Source organism: Alligator sinensis, unplaced genomic scaffold (assembly GCF_000455745.1).
Source record: "Alligator sinensis unplaced genomic scaffold, ASM45574v1 scaffold407_1, whole genome shotgun sequence".
In the NCBI taxonomy this organism is placed as follows: domain Eukaryota; kingdom Metazoa; phylum Chordata; order Crocodylia; family Alligatoridae; genus Alligator; species Alligator sinensis.
Genome location: NW_005842464.1, coordinates 666,153 through 677,569, shown reverse-complemented (window position 1 = coordinate 677,569; position 11,417 = coordinate 666,153). Strand labels below are relative to the sequence as shown.

Here is an 11,417-nt window from a genome sequence, read left to right as displayed (position 1 = left end):
GGGGTGGGGGGGGGGGGCCTGCACGTGTTGTCCTGGCAGCGGCTCGGGCACCTCTTGTAATCAGTGACTGGTGATTAGTGAGAGGGCATTGGTGCCAATTACTAAGTCAGCAGGGATCCCGGTGTTCTCTGATTTAAAAGAAACCCCCAATTTCCAGATTTAAAAGAGGAACCCAAAACCCAGTTTTCCCTGATTAAAATAAAACGCCGCTCCACATACATCCGTGTACTAGTGGTGGTGTATTTGAATCATGGAAACGTGGGTAATTTCTGAATCCAAAAATTTGGGATTCTCTTACATGGCAGAAAACCAGGACCCCGGGATCAGGGGCGGGGCCCGGCCTCGCGCTTGCGATCAGCCCGTAACCCGCGCTCCGCACCGCCAGCACCCCCGTCCCGCCCAGCTCCGCTCCCCGCCGGCCCACGTGCTCCCCCACTTCCGGGCCGCTGCCCGTGCAGCAAGGCATGCTGAGAGCGCTCGCGGCCTTCCCCGGGGGCGCTGGCCAATGAGGCGAGAGGAGGCGGGCGAACGCTCCGATTCTCAGCCAATTCACAGGCGGCTATCTGTGCTTCCGCCTTGGCGCTGTTCTAGGCGGCGGGAGGGGACGGGGCCTCTCTCTATGGTTGCTGAGGCCCCGCCCCCAACGCTTGGCTTCCTGCCGGTGGCGGAACCTCCTGTCGCCATGGAGACGGCGTCGGGGCTGGAGGGAGCCGCCCTGGGGCCTGGTGAGGCACCTCCCCCCCGGGAGCAGGGGCGGGGCTAACCCCGTGGGCGGGGCGATGCGGGCCACGCCCTCTGTGGGTGCGAGGCACATGGCAGGAGGGGCCTGGGCTCGAGGCCTGCGGGGACCCCCCCCCTCCCCCCTGCCAGGGGGCGCCCCAAGCAGGGGCTGCCCCAGGGGAGCTGGGGGCGGTGGCAGAGTCTGCGCGGGGGGCCTGGCGCAACACTGCCTGAGACGCGCGGGACTGGATGTGACCTCCCGAGGCCCCTTCCAACCTCGCTTTCCTGAGACGGGAGAGGGGCGCGGCGGGGCGGGGCGGGTCTGCGCTAGGAGCCGCGGCGGGTGCCGTCCCTGCCGCACCGTCTTCACCAGAGATGTGGTGCCCGCTGTGCAAGGCACCTGCCCCCGCGCTGCCTCTCGGGTCTGGGAAAGAGCTGACAACGGCGGGTGACCCAGTGGCCGGCCCTTGGCCTGGTGCGTGCGGCACACGCGGCGCTCACTGGTCTGGCACGCTCGTGCATCGCGTGCTGACGAGTTCGTTCCGTACAGCTCCGTAAGCGAACCCCGCGCAGGGAAGATGGCCTCCAAGGACGGCAGCGTTTCCGCGAACGAGACGGATGAGGACGAAGACGAGGAAGGGGCTCAGTCAGAGGAGTCTTCCCGGGGAAGCGCTGCAGGGTGCAGTGGGGAAAGTAAAACGGCGCTTGCGGACAGCGGTCCTCAGCAGGGGGCCTTGGAGCCAAGGGACGCGGGCGAGCTCGGCTGGGGGCGGACAGCTCTGCCGGCGTCCCTGCTTGGCCCAGAAAGACAAGTGGCAGAGCACTGCGTCGTGGGGACCGAGCTGAGAAAGAGAAAGAAAAGAGTAAGGTGAGCGGCCCCAGTGCCCCTGCGCTGCCAGGCCTCTGCTTCCCCGTTCCCAGGCCAAGCAACCTGTGAGGGAGGCGCTGGAGCCCCGATGGCCGGCTGCCTCCTTTTTTCCTTTCACCACCGGGAGCTCCCCAGCCTCCCAGACCAAAGCCCACGTGCCTCGCGTGAGGTGCGGCATGCTTGTGTGTCTGTCAGAGCTACCTACCCCTTTGCTCAGCTGGGACCCAGCGTGGCAGGCAGGGACCACGGCCTGACCCATCGTCCCGCTGGCCGCACCGTGCTCTTTCACAGCAGTTTGTGTGTATGCATAGCTGGTGCTTGACTGTAACAAATGGGCCTGCAGCTGCCCAGCCACCACCACCTGCAGTTTGCACATACTAGTTATGCCTGTGCATTTTTGGGCAATTTCTGGCCATCTGGGCCTCCACTGGGCAAGGTCTGGGCACAACAGGGAGGTGTCTACCAGCACATTTGGCCTCATTTCCTCTAGTGGGGTGGGCTGTGCTGCCTTCACTTGCAAAGGTCAGAAGCACATATTGTCTCTTGTTCGTAGCTGCATCTCTGCGTGCAGTGAGCACCACCGGGGAGACTAGAACCAGCAGACGTAACCAGGTGGCTGTTGTCAGCTCTGAATGGAGGGGCCCAAGCCCCAGTGAGAGCGCTGGGACTTTTGGGACTGGAGGAGAGGTCTCAAGTCACTTGAACTCCACCTCAAAGCCCAAATGTGCAGAGGTCTTCATAGTTTAAGCCAATCTGTGCTCCATGGGCCGTCGGCACTGGGACTTGAACAGGGTTTCCAAGTGGGTACGGAGGGCCATCTGCTTTATGTGCTATACACACAAGTTAACAGAGTCACTGTTGTGGTCTCCCTACGTGGATACTTGTGTCACTGCATGTTGAACACCAAACCTGCAAAGCAGAGGCATTTAATGTGTCATGACACCAAGTCTCTGGAGCTGGAGAACAAAAGCCAAAGAGTCCCAGAGACATTTTGTTGGCAGCTGTCACCCTGGGTATCCTGCCAGCTGCCTTCTAATGGCAGCCCCAGGTCTGCCCTGAAGTGAGCGGCCTTCCCCATGGCTAGCCAGGAACCTGCTTGTGCCTGGAAGTCACCTGGGTGAGCACGGCATGCCTGCACTGAGCCACTGCCTGCTCTCTCCTTTCCAGGGTGCTCTCTATCAACCTGACCAACTGCAAGTACGAGAGTGGTAAGTCCAAGGTGTCTGTGGCTTCCTCTTCGCTCTGCTCACTCTGGCGGGCCCTCCTGAGTCCCCGTGCACTTGGCAAAGGGAGCTACGTGGAGGTTATCCCTGTGCAGGGACTGTCACTTGTTCACCTGCTGCTCTGTGAGTGAATTGCACAGGTAATGTGCTAACTGGGCCATGCTTTGGAGTGAAGCTCCCCTGTGCCTGTTGGGCATGGCCGCAACCCAGGGCTCCTGCTCTGATTTGGCTCCAGTAGCATGGGGAGTGTTGCTGCGCTGGGAGTGACAGCCTCCTCATGTGGAGAGAGCACAGCTGGAGTGAAATGTGCTGGGTATTTCCCCGGGGAGGTTGCCCAAAGTAGTGATGACAGGCACTTGATAAGAACCTGGAGAGGGAGGGAAGGCTTGCTGGTGTGGGGTGTACAGGAGACAGCACTCACTCCATTCCCTAGTGTGTTTGCTTCCACCCATCTTGTTCCCATCCACCTTGCTTCCCGTTCACCTCAGGCCCTAGGGGATCTGGGGTCTCTGCACCCGGCTTCCTCAGAGACTCCCCTGCCATGTGCTTGCTTTGCTGCAGTGCGGCGCGCAGCCCGGCGCTGTGGCCTGAAGGAAGTGGGGGACGATGAGGAGTGGACAGTGTACTGGACCGACTGCTCAGTCTCCCTGGAGCGCGTCATGGAAATGAAGAGGTTCCAGGTAAACACTCCATGGACAGGCTACCCGGCAGGAGGAGTGGGGGCAGGGAGGGTCAGGCAGAGGGGCTTCAGGGCATGGGAGAGGGCGAGTGGCCGAGGTTCTCACATACCAGTTTTCTGCCTGGGACAGTCCCCAGAGCCTGATTCCATCTGGGTCGCGGAGAGTGCGATGCCATCAGCCCCTGAGTAGTGCGCATGGAGATGGCACCTCCAGCCACGGCTGAAAGCCAGCAGAGAGATGTGGAGGTTTCCTTTTGCCAAGGGTTCTGGCTGAATGACTGCTCTCCCCTTGCCCCCACGCTGCTTGGAGAGGAAAGCTGCGGGTCTGGGGGGAAGGGGCAGATAGGTCGTGCTGGCTGAGCCTAGTGCACTGTGCAGGGCCTCTGCCCCCTCAGTCGCAGGGCAGGAGAGTCCAGTCCCCAGCTGCCTTCCCTTTGCTTGTCTCCACATGGTCTGACTCACTGGGGTCTCACAGCCTGTCCCTGCAGCCCCTTGGCCACTGCTCCCTGTGCTGCCCTTGTTTCAGAAAATCAATCATTTCCCGGGCATGACGGAGATCTGCCGGAAGGACCTGCTGGCCCGGAACCTCAGCCGCATGCTCAAGCTCTTCCCCAAGGAGTACAGCATCTTCCCCCGCACCTGGTGCCTGCCAGCCGAGTGAGTCCTCAGCACAGAGCTGACCCATGCAGGGGGGAAGTCAGGGCAGGGGAGCTGCTGAGCTCAGCACAAGGGCAGTGGGTCCCTCTTGAGGATGACTCCAATCTGAACCATACCAGGATGTTGCTTGTGGGTGTGCAAACGTGCCAGGTGCTGTTAGGCTGTGGCCTGGCTTCCATGGCAGGAACAAGGGGCAGCACCCTGACTTGAGTGATCTAAGACAGACCTGGGCTAAGCTCTGGGGACTGCCTGCGTCCCACTATAGCCTTTGGGGTGGGGCGAAGGCTGAGGTCCTGCAACACCCGAGGTCATTGGGAGAGGTTGCTGCAGTGCTGGGAGGGACTCTGTCCCCTTGCGCCCCGAGTGCAGGGCCCCTTATTGCTCTAGCAGGAAGAGGGCAGAGGTTGCCCTCCACAGAGCCCCGAGGCAGCCTGCCCATGAGCCAGCTAGCTGCTTCTGCCTGCCCTGGGGTGACCACCTGCCTCCTGCAGGGATGGGGCAGCAGAGCATGGGGAACAGGTTCTTTGCAATGACATGTTAACAAAAACTGCAGCCATGCTGTGGAAAGCCAGGGCCTGGTGTCAAGCTCTGAAGTTTGCATTTAGGCCCCAAATAGGAATGTGGGGCTGGGAGAGACCTCAAGAGGCTGTCTGCTCCAGCCCTTACTCTGAGGCAGGGCCCCCTGTACCTAGACCATCCCTGACACACTTGCCACCAGCTCTCACACCCCCTTCACCAGCTCTCGCACAGTTGTCACCAGCTCTCGAGCCCCCTGCCCTTTCTGTTCCATTGCACCACCCCCAGTGATGGTGTGAGCATCTCCCAGTAGCCGAACCATATCTTGGCAGTAAATTAAAACATTGGTCTTGTCCAACCTGCGGTGGGTGTGGAGGTCTGCATCCCAGCCTCCATGTTGGGAGGCTTCCCCTTAGGCCCCTCTTCTAGGGAATGCAGACCTGGTTCTTCCACCCTCTCCTCCAGGATTTTAGTGTCTGAGCCCCTGCCCCTTATTCCCATTCTCTCCTGGATTCTCTTCAGGATGCTTGAATGTTTCTTAGTGACACCCAGGACTGGGCACAGGACCCACCCAGGCCTCTCCAGCACCCAGTGCTGTGAAATCATTACCTAAATGAGTGCCCTGACCACAGAGTGAAGGGCCAGTGGCTCCCGGGGGAGTCGGGAAGTGTGCTTCATTCTTAACGACTAGCTCCCTGTTGCAATGCTGAGGATGAGCTCAGGAGCCTGACCATTTTGCTCCGCTCTCACCCAAGGGCTTGTCACGTTTCCCTGTTGTCTGCAGCAGCGGAGCTCAGATGTGCAGCAGATATGTAGCGTCTCAGATATTCAGCGGCTACCAGTTCCCATGGCCCTCTGGCCGAGGCAGAGGCATTAAGTAGTACTTTGAAGGCGGGTGGTGGGTTACTGGAAGGCTTTCTCCCCCAGGTGTGGTTATAAATCATGTCACCCAGGACTAGCCCACTACAGCCCTTGAGATGGCTGCATAGCCTGTAAACTGCCCTTGATTCTACTTCGGAGGTGCTGCCCCTGGCGGCTGCGGCCCCCATCCTGCAGGGCTCCACCTCAACTTGAGCATTTAGCCAGCCGTGGGAGTTGGGCTGTTCCCTGCACTCTCACCAGTGGCTTCTTTGTTACAGCTATGGGGATTTCCAGGCGTATAGTCGCACAAGGAAGAACAGGACATACATCTGCAAGCCAGACAGCGGCTGCCAGGGGAGAGGCATCTTCATCACCTGCAGCCCCAAGGAGATCCAGCACGGGGAGCACATGATCTGCCAGCAGTACATAGCCAAGGTACCAGGACTCGGCCGGGGCTGGCAGCCTCAGGGTCCGGCCCAGGATGCAGCTCCCTCCTCATCCCACCGGTACAGCCTTCTGGCCTACCCCCTGCTTCGCCCAGCCTGCCGGTCCCTCCCCAGCGACAGCTCGGCTGGGGGAGGCCACCCACAGCTCTGTGCCCAGACTGCCTCAGCAGGTCCCCTCCCAGTGGACATGCTGCCAGAGAAGTGCAGTGCCTCAAGGTGCCTAGCAATGCTGCTGCCTCCTGCTCACGCTTGCCTTGTCTCTCAGCCCTTCCTCGTTGATGGCTTCAAGTTTGACATGCGGATCTACGTCCTGGTCACATCCTGTGACCCCCTGAAGATTTTTGTCTACAAGGAGGGGCTGGCCCGGTTTGCCACCATGAGGTACATCGAGCCCAGCAGCAGCAACCTGGTAAAGAAGGGACGTTTCCACAGAACCGACACTGGATCCGTGGGGGGAAAGCACCGGGCTCTATGGATTCCCAGCACTGTAAAGCAGGCAGGCAGGGCCAGGGGTGCCACTGCCCCAGTGCTCTCCTCTCCCGGTGCCTTCTCTCTCCCCATTTTTCCCTGCCCCCTCCTTTTCTTCAGGGGTGTTCAAGGGAGGGTTGGGCCCAGCTCTATCACCTGTGTTTGGGCAGTTTCCCGGCCTTTTCATGCCATGTTATGACTGCTTGTGGCCCTGCTGGGGGCAGAGTCCGAGCCGTCACCAGCATCTTGTCCACTGCTGGACCCAAAGGGGCTCAGTGCCAGCAGAGTCTGGCCTTTGGTATGGGCTGTGAGTGGCAAATTGCAGGCAGCTGTAGGAAGGGAAGGTAGAAGCACAGATGTAGGACGGGCAAGCATGGGGATCAGGGAGTCACTCTCACTGGGATCTGGGGCTCTTGTCTGGCGCCAGTCCTCGGGGCTGAGAGTGAAGACTTTGCTGTGCCTCCCACAGGGTGACATCTGCATGCACCTGACCAATTATGCCATCAACAAGCACAACGAGAACTTTGTCCGGGACGACACAACTGGCAGCAAGAGGTACCTTCCTGCTGGGGCTCTCGTGCTCCCTGCGGGGGCCGTGCCTCCTTCCCCTAGGGGCCATGTTCTCTGGGGAATACCCTCTGTGCAGCGGTTGCAGGGCAGTGGCTTGCATCTGGCCCTGGTGCAAAGTGTCCTGCCGCCCCAGCTCTCTGTATGTGGTGCACCAGGGGCCTGGTCACTTGGGGCCAGCTCCCTGGAGGTTCCCGCCCTGCCTCAGTGTAGCAGTGACCTTGCAAACCTTGTGGCCTACGAGGGCAGTGGGACCCTGCTGATGCAGGACCACTCTTACTGCACTCCCCACCAGGAAGCTGTCCACTCTGAATACTTGGATGGAGAACAACAGCTATGACACGGCTGGGCTGTGGGAAGACATCGAGGACATCATTATCAAGACCCTGATCTCGGCCCACCCGGTCCTGAAGCACAACTACCGCAGCTGCTTCCCGAACCACACTACCAGCTGCGCCTGCTTTGAGATCCTGGGCTTTGACATCCTGCTGGACAGGAAGCTGAAGCCCTGGCTGCTGGAGGTGAGCCAGGAGAAGACTCCATGGGGTCAAGACCTCTCATTCCTTGGTAGCCTGCACAGAGCGTATGAACCTAAGGCCAGCGCATGCTGAAGCTAGCATTCAAACCAGCTACCTGTGGTCTCTGTAAGGCTGCATGGGCCAGGCAGCAGAAGGACATGGCTAAGCAGTCTGCCTCCCAGGTCTCAGGAGCTCCTTCCCCTAGCTTCTGGGAGAGTAGGGGGTCCCCTGATCCATGGGGCTGCCTGTGTTTGCAGAAACTTGAAGCCTGTGCCCCTGCCCTCTCTTTCTGCTGTGTGTGTCTGGGTGTTTTTAAGCCTGGGGACTGGGCTCTGCCAATGCTGCTGGGACCAAAGCTGAAGGATCAGACCAGCCGCTGTGTTTAGGGTCAGGAAGGAATTTTACTCCTGATCAGATTGGTCTGGGCTGGGGGTGTTTTGCCTTCCTCTTCATGTGGCCTCTACCTGGGATCTCTCAAGTGTACATTAACCTTATATAAAAGCAGGATGTTTGCTGCTGTGGTCCCCCTGCTTTCCCTGTGGCAGGTTTGGGTGTGAGTCTGTGTTGTGTCAGGGTTGATGGTTGTCTTACAAAGATTATGTAAGAAGCCTTTGGGTCGGGGGGGCAGGAGGCAACACCTGCAGCCTGGCTGGGCAGTGCTTTGAAAGGGCAGCAGCACCGGGAGCCTGAGGGGAGCTGTGCGTGGGGGCTGAGGCAGGAAGGGCCGGAGCCCAGGATCCATCTGCTGTACCGGATGTGGGGCTGCCCCATGCATCTGAGACCTTTGTCCTGGCAGGTGAACCACTCGCCGAGCTTCACCACAGACTCGCGTCTGGACCGTGAGGTGAAGGATGCAATGTTGTGCGATGCCATCACCCTCATCAACCTGCGCGCCTCCTGCGACAAGCGCAAGGTGCTGGAGGAAGACAAGCGGCGGGTGAAGCAGCGCCTCCTGCAGGCCCACGCGCCGCCCCGGGAGGCCAGGTACTGCTCCCCAGCATGCTGGCCTGGGAGGGGGAGCAGGCAGACAGCAGGAGGCACTGGTAAAATCACCCTGTGGCTGTGACTCCCGCACTGCCCTTAGGAGAGGAGATGACCCTCCCTCTGGCAGGCGGGGAGCAGGGTAAGACCCAGGTCCCCAACCCTGGGAATGGCTGATTTTTGCCTGTCTAGATTTCCACCCCCCAGCCTGTCCATGAGCCTATGCTGCCTGCCTTTCACTGGGTCCCTCCTGGGGGGCTCTGGGCACACAGCAGTCCCCTCAGGCATTTGGTAGCACCGCTTCAGAGGGTGAATGCTTCCATTGCCTGGCCTGTTCCAACAAGTGGCTCAAAGGCCAGCTTCCCTGCGAGGCAGTGTTGCGCTCCCACCCGCCTTGGCCCTGCCTGCTCTCCTGGCTGCTCCTCAGCAGCAAGCCCAGACCCCTGGACAGCGTAACCAGGCCTTGTTGGATGAGTCTGCTGCCCAGGCTTGTCTAGGTGGAGGGGCATGAACCTGCTTCACACCTGTTTCACGGCCATGGGCTCTGCACGCCCGGGGGGGCTGAGCTGCCCCAAGCTCCCTGCTCTCCAGCGAATGAGTGGTGGCTGGCACAGTCAGCACAGCTCAGCTCTTTGCACAGACTGGCGCAGTCACAGGAGGGTTGGGCAGCAGTGTGACTCCCTGAGTGGGAGCCTTTGCCTGACCTGCAGCAAGAGACAGCAAAGGACTAGAGCATGAATTGACTCAGGGCAGGGAACACGTGGGACTGGGCCCTGAACGGGGAGGAGAGGGGCTAGGGAGTCTCAGCAAGGCAGGCCCCTCACCCAGCCTGTGTGATGGCCTCTGCCCATAGGCGTGAGCAGCTGGAGAGCAGCCAGGCTGCATGGCTGGCCCAGGAGGAGAAGTACGAGAGCTCACACCTGGGAGGCTACCGGCGCATTTACCCAGGACGTGGGATGGACAAGTACGAGCCCTTCTTCAAGCAAAGCAGCTCCCTCTTCCAAGAGACAGCAGCCTCCAGGGCCAGGGAGGAGTGTGCCAGGTACACTGCCCCGGGAAAGGGCCCTCACAGAGGTCACTTCTGGCCCCTCTTGGGACTTCTCAACATCTCTTGGTGGTAGGAGACAAGAGGGTGAATTGGGGTCTGCCCTGGGCCTTGCAGGAGGAGTCACCACTACGACCTTCTGTGTCTGTCCTTGGATGTGAGGGGCGCACCAGGCCCCAGGGCTGTGGGACTGGCGGGTCTGTAGCAGTTGGCACCTGGGTGCAAAAGGTGTTCTCTGGGGAGGCGGCTCCAGGCTGTTTCCCGGCAGTCCTGCATCCCTGGACTCTACTCCCAATACCAGCCCCCGGCTGTGCCCGCACACCCTGCCTCCAGGCATGTGGTCCCGCATGCTGCCCCGGGACTGACGCTGTTGCTTCATGCCAGGCAGCAGCTGGAGGGGATCCGAGTGAAGCAGGAGCAGCGAGAAGCTGTCACTAAGAAAGGGAAGGACAGAAAAGAGCAGCTGCAGGGGGAGACAGCTGGGGAGAAACCCCGGCCCGCCGATAGAGCCAGGGCCCTGCCCACCCACATCTTCCACAGTGCCAAGGGCTGTGGTGGAAAGGTACCTGCACCCTGGGGCCAACCTTTCTGGCAGGGCGGCAACAAATTTAGCCCCACACCTTCCCCGGGTGCCACTGCAGTCCCCTTCCTCTTGCTCATCCTGCTCCCTGCCTAGTGTGCACTGCTTAATCTGCTCTGCCTTCTGCTCCCTGCCCTGTGCATCCTGCCCAGTCTCTGCTCTGTGTCCTGCTCCCTGCCTTGCATGCACTGCCTGATCTGATGTTCTGCTTTCTGCTCCATCTGGTCTGCTGCTCTGCCCTCTGTGCCCTGCCCTGTCTGTGGCTGTGCTGTCTGCCCCCTCCTCAGTCTGCCACATCTCACACACACAGGCTGCATAGGCCGCTTGTGGCATGTGTGCCACAGGCTGGCCACCTGTATACCAGTGCACACATCCAGGGCATGCCTCCCTCCTGGGAACAGAACCACCGGGCTTGGCCTGTCCTTCCAGCCAGTGCTGGCCACACCTTGTGGGAGCCTGTGACTACTCCTGGGATCCCCTTGCTCCCTGCTGACATCTGTGACCCAGCCCTCATGGTGGCTCCCAGCATGTTTCTGTCCCAGGCTCCGCAGGTGCAGCTTGACTCCATGCAGCCCCAGGACATCATAGCCCATGAGGAGACAGAGAGGGTCAGGGCTCTCCTGCGCCGTGAGCACCTCATCCGGGGCCTGGGCATCGTGGACCAGCTCTCCCAGCTGCTCCTCAGCAGCGAGCCTGGGCCCCTGGACATCCTCGGGCCCGTCGGTGTTGCTGAGAGCCAGGTAAGGATGGGCTGCTCAGATCTGGCCTCTAGGGCTGGCATGGGAGGTGATGGGCAGGCAGAGACACCAGCCAGGCACCCCAGGCCCTGTCTTCCCCACACAGCCAGGCTGGGGGCAGTGGAACTGGTAGCGTGAGTTTCCAAGGGCTCTACCATGTTTACAGCCCTTTTCCCTCTTTACAGAGTTCCCAAGGGGTATCCCAGCCCCTGGGAATGAGGGCGCCCTAGACAATGTCTCCAGGGTACACTCCATCTCTGCGGGCAGCAGCAGGGTCCATGGGGCATCTGTCCAGACCTGGGGGATGGTGACACAGCTCAGCCTAAAACGGTTCAGAAAAGAGCCACAGGAATGATGCGGGTCCTGGATACGTGCCCTGCCCTGAGAGAGCAGAGATCAGGGCAGCTGTTTTAACAAGGAGAAGGTTGAGATGCGGCTCGAGCAGCCTTACCGACCTCCCTGGACCAGAATGTGTGGTCCTAGGTGGTGACAGCTCAGTGGCTGGAGCTGGAGAAACCCAGGCCAGCGATAAAGAGGGTGCAGACCTGGCT

The 11,417-nt window shown here is 60.5% G+C and overlaps 1 protein-coding gene across 1 annotated transcript in view; it reads left to right on the top strand.

Moving 5' to 3' along the window:
* The first annotated feature begins 592 nt into the window (after positions 1 to 592).
* The window catches only part of LOC102368384 (tubulin polyglutamylase TTLL13), a 12,548-nt gene continuing 1,723 nt past the window's right edge, over positions 593 to 11,417 (top strand). The window contains exons 1-13 of the mRNA XM_014523259.2: positions 593 to 725; positions 1,271 to 1,588; positions 2,756 to 2,796; positions 3,373 to 3,491; positions 4,017 to 4,147; positions 5,803 to 5,959; positions 6,236 to 6,379; positions 6,908 to 6,993; positions 7,301 to 7,526; positions 8,320 to 8,507; positions 9,358 to 9,546; positions 9,934 to 10,111; positions 10,672 to 10,869. Coding sequence (XP_014378745.2) covers positions 1,299 to 1,588; positions 2,756 to 2,796; positions 3,373 to 3,491; positions 4,017 to 4,147; positions 5,803 to 5,959; positions 6,236 to 6,379; positions 6,908 to 6,993; positions 7,301 to 7,526; positions 8,320 to 8,507; positions 9,358 to 9,546; positions 9,934 to 10,111; positions 10,672 to 10,869 — 1,947 coding nt within the window. The 5' untranslated portion in view covers positions 593 to 725; positions 1,271 to 1,298. The remainder of the gene's footprint in view (positions 726 to 1,270; positions 1,589 to 2,755; positions 2,797 to 3,372; positions 3,492 to 4,016; positions 4,148 to 5,802; positions 5,960 to 6,235; positions 6,380 to 6,907; positions 6,994 to 7,300; positions 7,527 to 8,319; positions 8,508 to 9,357; positions 9,547 to 9,933; positions 10,112 to 10,671; positions 10,870 to 11,417) is intronic.